Source organism: Malus sylvestris, chromosome 7 (assembly GCF_916048215.2).
Source record: "Malus sylvestris chromosome 7, drMalSylv7.2, whole genome shotgun sequence".
Taxonomy (NCBI): Eukaryota; Viridiplantae; Streptophyta; class Magnoliopsida; order Rosales; family Rosaceae; genus Malus; species Malus sylvestris.
In genome coordinates this window covers 17,232,933-17,247,603 of record NC_062266.1, presented here as the reverse complement: position 1 = coordinate 17,247,603, position 14,671 = coordinate 17,232,933, and the positions used below count along the sequence as shown (strand labels likewise).

Here is a 14,671-nt window from a genome sequence, read left to right as displayed (position 1 = left end):
ACGAAAAAGGTTTGGATTAAATTCATTTTAATGAAAAATCATTTACTAATTTTATCTAATATAAAAAATCTAAAATTCATAAGTAGAAAAAAAAAATTAAAACTCTTAAGTAGAAAACAAGCTCACGTGCAAAACAATTTTTTTTCTTTCCAGCCTATGCCCCTGATAGAAGCTCAATTCCGTCCGTCAGTCCAATTCCTCTCGATTTGTCCATCAACCAGCAAAAAGTCCTCTCAATTCATGATATTTTGAGAGCGAGAAAGGTCGATGAAGAGAGAGAAAATTTTATTTTATATTAAATTTTATTTTTTAAATTATTTTAATGCTGAAATCCAGTGGGAATTGATGGAGGAAGTAGAAATACACGTGGCTTGTCGAGGCTATGGAAAGTCTGCAATGTTTTGGTTTGAATGTGTGTGATGTGACATGTGAAAAGTCCTTCCTTCTCGTCTTATATGATACTAGCTTCTTGCCACACACATACGCGTGTGGCAATTGGCCTTTTTATTTTTTTTATTTAAATAATTAATTTACATATTTAAAAAAAAAATTAAGAAGGTTTTGTTTTTGTTTTTTTTTCTATAATTTTAAATATTAAATTCATTCAAAATAAAAATATGGTTAAATATTTTAGCTTCTTTTGGTTCAATTGTAATTTATGAAATTCTTAAAGGACAATTTATGGTATTTTAAATGTTTCACCATTTTAGGGTGCTCACTTTATATATATAGATTTATACTAATTAAATTGGACTGACGGAGCCAACCATGCTCAGTTACATATTCCTCCTTTGTCTCCATAGCCATATACTTTTTTACTTCCTGAACATTAATCATATATAATTAAAATTGAATTGATTATTTTTTTGTTATTGAGTACATCGATATTTTTACACTAAGATGATGGGGAGTTTGGCTAAGCCATATAATGGGTAGCCTAATTTGGTATCGAATTCGCCATCCACGAGATTCGAATCAAATACCTCTCACTTCCAAGTGAAAATGTGTTGGAAGTATGCTCACAAAGCCACTCATTTGATGTAATAGCTTTTGGAATACTTATTGTGTTAAACTATTATATGTTTATTAATGAAGGGTAAAGCTTATTATTAATCACTATTTATTGTATTATGTGTTTAAGCAATAAGATAATCCAATGAATGTATTTAATCTAAGAGATAAGTGATCTAAGTAAGTTAGATTAACGAGACCTTTCTCTTTTGTTCATTCCTAAAACGTTCATAGCCATAGAATTGCCAATTGGTCATTGACAATCCGCTAAGGTTAGTATGTGTTATGTTAACTCAAGCATGAGTACGACTAGTCTCAAGTCATTTAGTGTTGGACATTGAGACAAACACATAGGTGCTCAAAAGGTAATCGAGTACACTGAACAACGATCAAAATAGAGTTCGAACATACATGTCATGTAAGAACTCGCAAGTTGCAATATGCCAAGTAGTCATTTGACCTGAGGCATCATAGATGTTTAATGGTTAGGTCTTTGATCTTTGATCATGTCAAAGGCATTCTATCGAGAGTGTCTACGACATTGTTGAGGTCAAGCTATCTAGTCATGTAAGCATATGAATGCACAACAACGGATCTCTAACCTGATGTGGTAAAAACTAACATACAAATTAAACCCTATAAATTATGCAATTGTAGTATGGATAAATAGGGATCGTTCTAGGTCGGGGATTAGAAGGGATACTAATCAACACATATTAGACTTAAAAACTGAAAACTAGACAAAACTAACACAAAACACTAAGGGGGGAGGTTTTTGGACGAAATTTTGACTTAAAACAAGTAAATTGCATAAACAAAGTAGGTTTGGACGAAAATTGGGTGAAAGGCTAGCTAGAGGATTCTTCTCCACACATGAAACATATGCATACAAATTGATTTTCGGTTATTATTCCTATAAACCACGAATGACAATGCCCCAAATTAACCGTGAACTGCACAAATTAACTCTCAAATTTTCCTAAGTTCATTAAATTGGACTCAGCAACGCAACCAAATTATTCTTGTCAAGTTCCCTAACTATGAACAACATGATAGAGATACATATCAAAGATCATTAAGTTCTGTGAAAGTCATAAGCATTGACAAAACATTTGTAACTATGAACTACATGATACTCCTGCCAGGAATTTACTTAACTTAATCATGACTAGTGAGTTTTACTACTTGCAAATATAAGTTCATAACGATTAGGTGAAATTCCCTTATATTCTAGCATCAAATCCCTGCATGCAAACTAAGTACGCGTCCTTAATCAACATACAAGAATAAGTTCTCTATAAAGAAGATAAGTAAATCACATTCATGGTTTACGAAACAATAACTGGATGTAATCAATTTATATAAAACATATGATCATGGCTTCGAATTCACCTCTAGCTAAAAAGAAATTTTACTGTTTGGGCCCAAATTTACACCATCGGCCCAAGTGATCAAGGCCGTTGAGTAAGCATGTTTCTACACCATCGATCGAAGAGTGAAGATAGAGGGATAATATTATGATTTTTATCATAATCATTATTCATCCTTTTCTTATACGGCGGAATAAATGGGATTTTCATTATCTCCAATGAAAGCGTATTACTCCTTGCGGCACCCGTCTTAAGATCCCAACATGTAGGTATACCTTGTCTGAGCTCCGATAAGAAGCTCGACAAGTATGGCTGCACAAACCAAAGATTTTGTATTTCAAGTATCAGATTATGTTTACCTCAAATACTCAGCTCCGAAAAGAAGCGAGACAACATAAAATGTCAACCAACCTGTTAGAAGCCCAACAACAGGTTTGACAACAAAAATCACACCACAATGATTTATTCTTAGAAAAACCTGCAAACTATCACTAAATTTAACTCTTGACATTTCTTGTAGGTAAACATGTATTTTGTTGTGTTTCTTAAATACCGACGAATGTGTCATTTGGCCGTACCAAGTTTTTTAGGTTAAAATTCAAACTTGGCTCGATTGAAAGATCTCTGTGATGTCGAATCTTTGCTCCATCGATTACAACCCAAGAACCATATGAAAAACCAAGAGCGAGATCACAACAAGAAAACCATACACCTGCAAATCCAAAAGAAAACCACGCCTACAAAAGGCATACAGTTGAAAATTTGTAGTTGAATGCTTAACGAATCCAATCCAAGATCAGACACTTGAGCACCCGAATGCTTAACACAAAAATATACCGGCTCAGTTGAAATAACAAAGTACAAAGTATAACAAATTAAGCATGACTAAAGATAGACACGAGGGGATGAGGATGAGACCCTCCTTGATAGTGCGGGTGGTGCAAGTGCACACAACGTTCAACCCGCCACATTAAGGTGCTAGTGACCATACTTCTGAAACTCCCACTCGCTGTTATCTGAATTAACAAGAAAACAAGACGTCGTCCCATAAAGACAGGCAAATATCTAATATAAGAATATGTAATATAAGAACAGGTACGGGATGAGTAAGGCAAAAATCTTACCCAATGGGCACACTTGTCGAGTCTTGAGCCATCGGCTTATGCAGTGGAAGTGGAATGCATGGTTACAAACCCCTACAGAGATGAGAAAAAGAAACAGAAGACGTTTAGACAAGGATGCTGATAATATAAATCTCTAATTTACTATTTTCAGAACCATAAGAAACGATAACCGAAGTGCCCATATGAGAAAATCATCACTACCAACACCCATTTAAAGCATATTAGCCAGTAAGGTCACATATGACAGAATAGGCCAGCTTCAAACAAATGTCTTAAGGTGAATGAATTGTGTAGTGGTCCTAAAGATGATAAACTACAAGCTTTGAAGGCACATAGAATGCCTAAAAATAAATTCAGCAAGCTAGTGCTAGAGATATCAACGTACAGTTCCACAAAGCCGCTTCAACAAACTCTTTTGTTTTTCCTTTGATTAGACAAGAATCTTCCTTCCAATAAAACTAGGAGTTTCCATGTTTGTTTCTTTATATCTAAGCACCTAACAAAAGCACTAACCACGCCTAGAAAAGTCTCAGCCTTCATCTTTACATGATCTTAAGACAGAGCTCTTATCCTTCCCTTTTAGACTTCAATGATAAAAAATACAAAGAACATGCTTCCCAATTATGCAAAATGTATTGGAGGTAGAAACACGGAGAAAAGAAAAATAAGAAACAATCAGATATCCATAAAAATTGACAACGTTTTAATAACTGAAAATATTAAATGCTAGTGAACTTATAAGATACTTATTAACAGTGACATATCATCCATGCACCCAATACAAGTGGTGTGAATCAGAGTCTATATCAAGGGCACATACATTAACTTAAGGAAAAAAAAAATCAGTACCCAACTTAAACTATAGCATATGCATTAACTTAAGAAAAGTAGGGTTTGAAAGCTGAAGATTACCCCAAGCAACCGTGCACTCCTCGCTTGTGGCACTTGCCTGGTTTGCTTGGCACTCAATGCCTATTCACGACGAAACAAAAAATAACAATCAATAAATAAAAAGGACTGACATCAAGACAATAGATTCAAACTATGAAAATGTAAAGTAAAAAGCTCACAGAGATCCATGATATGATTCCTGCAAATGGCACAGTTATCAACCACAATATCTGCACACAACAAGGCGAAACAACATCAGTGACCTACTTAAACACCATAATAATCAAAATTAAAGTCCAAACAAACCAGAGGAACTAGGGTTAGGGTTTAGAGTGGTTACCCCAAGCCCAGAGAGCTACAGCATTCCACTTCTTGATCTCGAATCGCTTGGGCTTCTTGGTCGAAGAAGGACCTGCACTGCTCGAACCCTCGCCTGCGGGAATCATCGGAACGTCTGAGTCCAGTGTTGCCATTGCTTCACTGCAAAATCAGAATAACAGAAACATCAAAATCCATTGTATTACACCAAATATCCCCAAAATTTGTCTGAAAAAAACGCCAAACAAAAATAATTTACATGCTTGGCCCCAAGATTAAGAAAATCACACAACTGGATTTCAGGAACGCTTACTTGCAGATCGGCAACAAAAATTACACTAGAAATTTCTGGATATCAAATCATGTTTAACTAGAGAGTAAAAAAAGATTGAGAAAATAAACCAACAAGAAACCAGAAACGACCCAAAAATTAAGAAAATCGAAATCTTCAACCTCTCAAAGTTAAAATCCCAAAACTGGGTAAAATCTTCGACAACGAATAAAATCGATAAGAATCCAAACAATAAAAAAAATTGAAAAACCATGAGGAAAAATGGACGTACCGAAAGGGTTGCGATGGTCAGCGGCAACGAAGCTTTTCTTCTCTCGCTGTAGAAAGAATCGGAGAGTTTTTCTTTCGCCGAAAGACGAGGGGGAGAGAGACGTGAATTGAGTTTGCTTCATTTCGAGAGGTTGGGGCGGGTTTTATTCGATTTGGGCCGTGCTTCATAAGTTGGGGCGGGTTTTTGAGTTGGGTCGGGTTTGTTTGGTAGCTTTTGAATCTCTTGAGAATATTATACGTTGCCCTCCGAGTATAATTTTTTTTTTCATTGTAAATTGACGCTTATTTGTTACGGTGGTTTGGACATGTGCAAAGAAGGCATACTGACGCTCCGATTAGAAGATGCGACTATGGGACAGAGGTTCAGGGCCGAAGGGGTAGAGGAAGACCTAGGAAAACTTTGGAAGAGACTCTAAGAAAAGACTTAGAGTACTTGGATCTAACGAAGGACATGACACAGGATAGAGCACAATGGCGTTCTAAGATTCATATAGCCGATCCCACTCAGTGACTTGGATTTTCCAAGTCTCCAACCGAGAAGTTTTCCTCACTCGGAAAATTAAGGGAACACTACCCCAACCTACATGCTCCACTCAGAAAGCTTCAACATACAAGCTTCAACAAAAGAAAATTCAAAGAACTTAGCGAAGAAGGCTTTGGTGTATCTAACACAATACGTTGAAATGAAGGAAAGCTTATTTATTGATATCCCCGATAAGCTACAAATATGTACATATACATGAGTCAAAATAAACACACAAGAGGGAGCCTTCACAAAGGTTGCTTAGGAGAAGTCTCAGCAGTCGGTAGAGCCCCAGAAAGAGAAGGCACCGGAGGGGGATCATTTGGAGCCTCAGTACTGGACAGAACCCTAGAAGGAGGAGGCATCAGAGGTTGATCATTTGGAGCTTCATTACGCGGTACAGCCCCAGAAGACGAAGGCAATAAATGCCTTTGGAACAAACCCACAAATCTCTGATGATCAAGTAAAACCTGACCATCAGTTTCCTTCATCTGGTCAAGCTTCCTCTTCATGTTTGTAGCATAGTCATGTGCGAGCCGGTGCAACTGTTTATTCTCATGCTTGAGCCCTCTAATCTCCTGTTTGAGACTCATCACTTCAGCCGCCAATGATTCAACTTGGCGGGTTCGAGCAAATAGGCGTTGGGCCATATTAGACACAGAACCTGCACACTGAACACTGAGAGCCAGCGAATCCTTAACAGCTAACTCATCAGACCGTTTGGAAAGTAGTCTGTTATCTTTGGGAGTGAGAAGGTTCCTGGCCACCACCGCAGCGGTCATATCATTCTTCATCACGGAATCCCCAACAGTAAGAGGACCAGTAGGGGAGACGAAGGATGGGCGCCATATGTTGTCTGGAGAAGGCGGGGCTGCCTCTTCAACAAGGTTCAAGTCAAAACGACGGTCGGAGGGGCCAGACATTTTCAAAGGTGTTGAAGAGAGAAGAGGTCGGACAAATCAAGATCTTAGAAGTGCAAGAATGAAGCTTCTACTGGTGGAGATTCAAGTGTGCTTTGGAACTTAATGCCAGCCCCTATAAAAATCTGCACTCGACGGAGCTTCAGAAATCGAAGAGGCGCCTGCTCAGAAATCGAAGAGGCGTTTGCTTTCTCAAAAGCTGGGCTGCTTAGAGATCACGAGGGTTGATCTCAGAAATCGAAGAGGCGTTTGCTTTCTCAAAAGTTGGGCTGCTCAAAGACCTCGAAGGCTGATCTCAGAAATCGAAGAGGCGCCCGCTTTCTCAAAAGCTGGGCTCCCCAGAGACCACGAGGGCCGATCTCAGAAATCGAAGAGGCACCTACTTTTCCAGCCTTGTCAGCACCTGTCACACGCACACTCAGCTTTGCGGAAATTATGGGCATTCTGTCGAAGACTTCTGGGGAAGTAGAAAACACATGAATCTTACTGTTCAATCACCCACTTCCCACACGCAACAATAGCTCATGGGTACCACAGATAACTTTGCCAAAGTTCTCTGCCAAAGTTGAGCACGTGAAGCTTGCAGCTCCCACTACATCGCTCTGACCAAGAAGGGTAAAAGAATAGCAAAGAAACAGCACTAACAAAGTTTAGACCCATAAATTTTGAAGGTCTAGCTACCATATTATTACCCACAAGGGTAAAGGAACAGTACCACTGCTGGATAATTGGAAAGTCCCTGTGTGTCAACCTCTGTACTTCGTGGCAAGGTAGACTAGCAAACATGCCCAACCTTTACTCACATTCGAGAAAACACTCCCAATAAGATTGCTTGCTCCAAAATCGAAGAGGCACCGTCCTCCGAATCTCGAGAGCCAGACTCCCAACATGACTACTTTCTTAAAAATCGAAGAGAGGGTAAAGGAACAGTACCATTGCTGGATAATTGGAAAGTCCCTGTTTGTCAACCTCTGTGCTTCGTGGCAAGGTAGACTAGCAAACATGCCCAACCTTTACTCACATTCGAGAAAACACTCCCAACAAGATTGCTTGCTCCAAAATCGAAGAGGCACCGCCCTCCGAATCTCGAGAGCCAGACTCTCAACATGATTACTTTCTCAAAAATCGAAGAGACACTGCTCCCCGAATCTTCGAGAGCTAGACCCCCAACATGATTGCTTTCTCAAAAATCGATGAGGCATCGTTCTCCGAATCAATCGAAGAGGCGCTCGCTTTCTCAAAAGCTGGGCTGCTCAGAGACCACGAGGGCCGATCTCAGAAATCGAAGAGGCACCTACTTTTCTAGCCTTGTCAGCACCTGTCACACGCACACTCAGCTTTGCAGAAATTATGGGCATTCTGTCGAAGACTTCTGGTGAAGTAGAAAGCACATGAATCTTACTGTTCAATCACCCACTTCCCACACACAACAATAGTTCATGGGTACCACAGATAACTTTGCCAAAGTTCTCTGCCAAAGTTGAGCACGTGAAGTTTGCAGCTCCCACTACATCGCTCTGACCAAGAAAGGTAAAAAAATAGCAAAGAAACAGCACTAACAAAGTTTAGACACATAAATTTTGAAGGTCTAGCTACCATATTATTACCCGCAAGGGTAAAGGAACAGTACCACTGTTGGATAATTGGAAAGTCCCTGTTTGTCAACCTCTGTGCTTCGTGGCAAGGTAGACTAGCAAACATGCCCAACCTTTACTCACATTCGAGAAAACACTCCCAACAAGATTGCTTGCTCCAAAATCGAAGAGGCACCGTCCTCCGAATCTCGAGAGCCAGACTCCCAACATGACTACTTTCTCAAAATCGAAGAGAGGGTAAAGGAACAGTACCATTGCTGGATAATTGGAAAGTCCCTGTGTGTCAACCTTTGTGCTTCGTGGCAAGGTAGACTAGCAAACATGCCCAACCTTTACTCACATTCGAGACAACACTCCCAACAAGATTGCTTGCTCCAAAATCGAAGGGGCACCGCCCTCCGAATCTCGAGAGCCAGACTCCCAACATGATTACTTTCTCAAAAATCGAAGAGACACTGCTCTCCGAATCTCGAGAGCCAGACCCCCAGCATGATTGCTTTCTCAAAAATCGAAGAGGCATCGTTCTCCGAATCTCGAGAGCCAGATACCACAGACCACTTTTTCAAAGTGCTCTGACAGAGTTAAAACATGTGAAACTGGCAGCTCCCACTACCGTGCTATGACCAAGCAGGGTAAAGGAATAGCAGTACTACTTGTTAGGGAGACTCCTATATATGTCGACCTCCATCCCCAACGGACAGGCAGACCTGCAAAAATGCTCAACCCTTCATCATATCTGAGAGGGCACTCCCAACGAAGCCTTTCGAAATATTCAGCTTTCTTTCCCCCCGATAATACCTCTGCAAACAAGCTATACTAGAGCAAGAATATCTCATATCATCAGGGTTAAAAGCAAGAGTATCCCATATCATGCTTTTTCCCTGTCTTTTCCTTTGGCCTTGTTTTTACCTGCAAGACAAGGAGAAAGAGAGCAATCAGTCAGCACTTGGAATCAAGCTTCCAGCCAGGAACTGACTGCCTGGAACCCCTTACCTGATTACTTACCTGGCATTGCTCTCGAGTACTCATCTTCAACATCTTATGTTTCCAGGGAAGATTCCGCATCTGCTTGAGGAACAGATAGGGCAAGTGCGAAGGATACAAGGAAGCATGTGGAGACAAGCGTAACAGCACACGTGCCGATACATCCATTACTCTGTCAAAAGCAAAAGTATCCCATATCAGCAGGGTGGAACGTACTCTAGATTTGATGGACTTGTTTTGACCCTCAAATTCTTCAGTCGGCCTTATACTCTGGAGGAAACCAGAAAACCCTCCAGCTCAGTTCAAGAATAAGCCTGTGGAAAGTTACTTCTTCAAAAGCAAAAGTATCTCATATCATCTCTTCTCATTTTTCTTCTCTTTATCCTTCATGCTGCTGCAAGATGGGGAGAAGGTGAACAATCAGTCGGAGCTCTGATTGCTTACCTTGTCTGTCACCTCTTTCAGCAGACCCCCTAGCTCGGCGACTTGGGGGACTCCTACTACATGGTTTGTATCGCGCTTGACCAAGCCTGAAACTACAAGTAAGCTTCAAGTGAAATTGATACATTACCTTGTGCATCTCCACCAGTTAAAGATACCACCCCTGGATGGAGGAAGAGTACTTCCAGAGAAGATGCCACATCTACCTATGAGACAGATAAGGCAAGTCAAGACGACACCACACTCCGATACTTAGAAGTTTCGTGATTACGAGATCATTCTCCCACAATATTTCCTAATGTCATTTGTACTAAATCATTCACTTGTACTCACTAAAGGAGAGCTTGAACCTATGTACTTGTGTAAACCCTTCACAATTAATGAGAACTCTTCTATTCCGTGGACGTAGCCAATCTGGGTGAACCACGTACATCTTGTGTTTGCTTTCCTATCTCTATCCATTTATATACTTATCCACACTAATGACTGGAGCAATCTAGCGAAGATCACAAAAAGCGACCGTTTTCGCTACCTAGGATCTATCTTGCAAGAGAACGGAGAATTAGATGGAGATCTCAACCATAGAATACGAGCTGGATGGATGAAGTGTAAGAATGCATCCGGCGTGTTGTGTGACCGTCGTAGGCGACTGAAGCTCAAGGGAAAATTTTATAGGACGGCAATAAGGCCAGCGATGTTGTATGGCACAGAATGTTGGGCGGTGAAGCATCAACACGTACACAAAATGGGTGTAGCGGAGATGAGGATGCTTCGTGGGATGTGTGGGCACACGAGAAAGGATAAGATTGGGAATGAGGATATCCGAGGTAAAGTAGGAGTAGCCGAAATTGTAGGAAAGATGAGAGAAAATCGGTTTCGGTGATTTGGACATGTGCAAAGAAGGCCGAATGACGCTCCGGTTCGAAGATGTGACTACGGGACAGAGGTTCAGGGCCGAAGGGGTAGAGGAAGACCTAGGAAAACTTTGGAAGAGACTCTAAGAAAAGACTTAGAGTACTTGGATCTAACGGAGGACATGACACAAAACCGAGCGCAATGGCGTTCTAGGATTCATATAGCCGACCCCACTTAGTGGGAAAAGGCTTTGTTGTTGTTGTTGTAAATTGACGCTTATTTATATGATATAGAGTCAGTTTACTTAAATTCGGTAGTCTGCCTAGACTCCATTTAAGCGCATGAGTCTCAGTCTGCCGTTCGACTAGCGTTTAGTGTGCCTTAATTAGGACCACCTGATATTAGAATCTTGAATTCGTCACATGAATCATGGATTGAGTTTCACAATAACCCAAAGGAAAAGTTAGTGGAGGTGTGTTGGTCCACTCAAATCAAATGAACACAACTTGTGATTATTTATTTCGGAGGTACTTTGCCACTTAGTACTATAGTTTAGTAATTTCATTTTCATTTGTAAGTGAGAGGTCTTAGGTTTGAGTCTCATGAACAGTGTGTTCAATACCAATTTACTCCCCCACCCCTTAATACGTTGTATAAAAACAAAATCCAGATGTAATTTTGTTGTAGGTAAATTATCTTGTGAAAATAAGTTTACACAAATTCTATCGTTTGTCCAAAAGCAAAAAAAGAAATCAACTGTTTGGGATATAAAGGTCAGTACAAAATCAAAGCCCATCAGCCACTAAATTACTCTATCACTCGCCTCAAAATCAATTCTGGAAGCGGATTTGCACAAAATTTTGGTGGAAACATTTCAAGCCTCCTGCTTGACCAAAATTAAAACTTACTTATTCGTGAGAAAACACCTATAATTCGTATACATAATGCAAAATTCCGCCATACAAAAGTTTATAACCTCAATACCTAATCAGGCATTTCGGGTAGTTTCTATCACGATGCAGCACTTGCAGATGATGGCCTCAACTTCTTTGGTGGCGGGTTTCCTCCACTGAGGACGACATATGAATAGAAGCATAACATTGCAGCACTAATGGCAGCATAGAAGCCTGTTGGAAATACTTTCTTCGTCAATGCGTAAGTCTGAAAGTTATTCCACAGGAGGACCGCCGCCAAAGCTGCTTGTCCTAGAATGAACGGTAAACTGGACTTTCCCTGCCTCCAGATCTTTAAGCTAAAGGTGCTAAGGGCTAGCAATGCCACACCAAACAGCACACCAGAGCTCAAAGTGGCAGGATTTCTGGAAAAGATAAATCCAGTAAGTCCACCACCTAGAACAATCCCGCCAAATGGAATCCCAAAACAGAAATCATGAATCTTGGCTGCTCTCTTCGGCTGAGCAACAAGTTCATCATCTAAAATGGGATCCGACTTTGCTTTTGATGCATTGCTTGTGTAACTCAAATTAGTCTTGGTCTTGGAACCACCTTCAAGACTCATGACAAGCAGCGACAAAGACTTGGGATGAACAGTGGTTGGGCAAAGGAGTGAACGTCTCGAGAGGTGGAGCAGGCGATTCATGGCAGAGAAGCATGAGAGCTGTGAAGTCGTCGCTGCTGCCATTGTGCTCATGTTGTTTGGGTTATTACTTCTGTAAGACAAATAAATTTAATGAAATTTCCTGCATAGTAATATCCAATATTTCAAGAAATCGAGATTCAACCGAAATTGTTGATTTTCCAAAATGGGAGGATATATAGAGGAATCCAATAATAATATCCATTTCACCACAAGATATTCAAATTGATAGCTACCACCATCCTACCTTACCCCTCCCTTTATGACATGTTTACTTACATGGAATGGGTATTGGAATTTTTCCGATTTTTGACTTTCCAATGTTTGCTAAAACATGGGTATTGAAATTATTCCAAATCTTGCAGACCTAGGCGTAGCCAAGAGCAGTGTGCTCCCTCCTCTGCACCCAAGTTGAATCCCCATCCCATAGTTTAGATGAACTTAACTTAGCATATCACTTGCATAAACAATCATTCACATTCCGAACTTCCTCTGTATTCACGCGTTCCACAATTAAATCCATAATCCAATTCCTGAAAAATCAGCAATCAGATCAACTAGGGAGTGCTAGTTGATCCGTACCACTCCTTCTTTTCCTTAGTCGATTCATGACTTCCCCCATTCCATGTAATGAAAGTAAACATGGCACTAATGGGAGAAAGAAAACCCAAGTTGTCATCGTTGCTTACTATCATCATGTTAATCCTCTTCGCGTAATCACACACTCATACTTCCATACAGTGGATTTCGACATCGACCCAACACCTCAAAACCGCGTAAGGCCTAGATTATATACGATAGGATTCTAACTTCCTCTAAGACTAGCAAGTATGTGAATCACAAATGACAGTCTTCTGCCAGGCACCAGTCCAAATCACCACTAATTTGCACATAATTATAAGAACTCAGCAATATTTCCATTGTTCAAAACCCAAATTCCAGAAATCGTGAAAAATTGGAAACTTTATATGGAGATTGAAGCTTTACCTGCAGATCGGCAGCAGCAAACGGAATCCAAAGGTAGCTAGCTCAAGAGTGGGAGAGAGAGAGATGAGAGATGAGTGAGAGAAGTGCGGAGGATCTGGAGTTGCTGCCGACTTGAACAAATCAAGGTTTGGTAGAAACTTTCAGATCACAAGGCTGAGAGCTTTGACGGAGTCGTGGCCGCTACTGGGCTCAAGAAAATTGGAACCAAGTTTCTTTGTTTGCCCAATTACAATTATACCCTTCGTTGTTTTTTTTTCCTTTTTTGTTTTTTTTGTTTTTAACAAACGATTATAACTACACTAAGGAGTGGGAGAGTTAGCTAAGCTTTACAATGGAATTCTCGTAATAGTATAAAGGAATAACTCCTTAAATTAATAAAAAAAGATTCAGTTCTAACTTAGGATCTGTTATGTATGGGAATAAGCTCTACAATGTAATAAGTTATAATTTTGTCTTAGTCACAGCTTAAGCAAACACCCCTCCACATAGTAATAATTGTCGATGAATAAAAAAATATGCAATATCATTAGGGTGATGTTATTTACACACTTCTTTTTACCTCCCATACGCTCCTTTTTACCTCCTACACATCCCTTGTTAATTTTTATTCTTTGATATTCTTTAATTTATTTGACCCGATGGCTGAAAATTCAAAAAGGTGTGTGGGAGATAAAAAAAAAAGTAGATGGATAGCACCGTCTATCACAAATAAAAGTTGGAAATTGTTATTAGCACTCCAAAAATCTAATTTTGCACTCCAAACTTTCTATATATAGAATTAAAATATACACTTATGAACAATATACAATTAGATTTTTAGAGTGCTGATAATAGTTCCCATAAAAGTTTGAGATGACTAAAATGTTTATCTAAAGTTGTTTGGAACAATGCTTTAGTTTTTGAAGTTGATATCACGTTTTGAACTTTCTATATATAGAATTAAAATATACACTTATGAACAATATACAATTAGATTTTTAGAGTGCTGATAACAGTTCCCATAAAAGTTTGAAATGACTAAAATGTTTATCTAAAGTTGTTTGGAACGATGCTTTAGTTTTTGAAGTTGATATCACGTTTTGGAGCTTGCGATTACGTGCAAGAAATAAAAGATTTTGGCGCCCAATGAATCATATTTAGGAAATACAACATTCATTAAGAAAACATAAATCAATAAATAATATTTTTTAACTATACCTCTATTAAATAACAACCTACATAAAATTATAAAATTGGAAAATTAGTTTGATCCCAAGTTTAGGACATTGTAGAAACGATCGAAGCCACCCACAAATGACACACCCCGACCCAGAATGTCCACTAGAACTCTGAATCGAGCTGTGCTGGTCGACACCTGGAAGGTGACGAAGCCATAAAGTGTGATAACGTGAAAATGTTGTGAATAAATTTAAACTTAAGAGTGCCTAAATACCAGAGTGCACTAGTGAGCGGGAATGAACCCACTGCATACGTGACGTTAGAGCATAAGCAAGT

General features: G+C 39.6%; 2 protein-coding genes across 2 annotated transcripts; both read right to left on the bottom strand.

Moving 5' to 3' along the window:
• Positions 1-3,071: 3,071 nt before the first annotated feature.
• On the bottom strand, positions 3,072-5,436 carry LOC126628536 (RING-box protein 1a). Its single transcript, XM_050298260.1, has 6 exons — positions 5,278-5,436; positions 4,737-4,876; positions 4,576-4,626; positions 4,418-4,477; positions 3,506-3,577; positions 3,072-3,397 (listed from the first exon to the last, which is right to left on the bottom strand). Exons 2-6 carry the CDS (start codon positions 4,867-4,869, stop codon positions 3,360-3,362), a joined length of 354 nt encoding a protein of 117 aa, XP_050154217.1. The 5' UTR covers positions 4,870-4,876; positions 5,278-5,436; the 3' UTR covers positions 3,072-3,359.
• A 5,886-nt stretch (positions 5,437-11,322) lies between these two features.
• Positions 11,323-13,387, bottom strand: LOC126628534 (protein FATTY ACID EXPORT 1, chloroplastic-like). Its single transcript, XM_050298259.1, has 2 exons — positions 13,178-13,387; positions 11,323-12,263 (listed from the first exon to the last, which is right to left on the bottom strand). Exon 2 carries the CDS (start codon positions 12,242-12,244, stop codon positions 11,606-11,608), a length of 639 nt encoding a protein of 212 aa, XP_050154216.1. The 5' UTR covers positions 12,245-12,263; positions 13,178-13,387; the 3' UTR covers positions 11,323-11,605.
• Between the last annotated feature and the right edge of the window lie 1,284 nt (positions 13,388-14,671).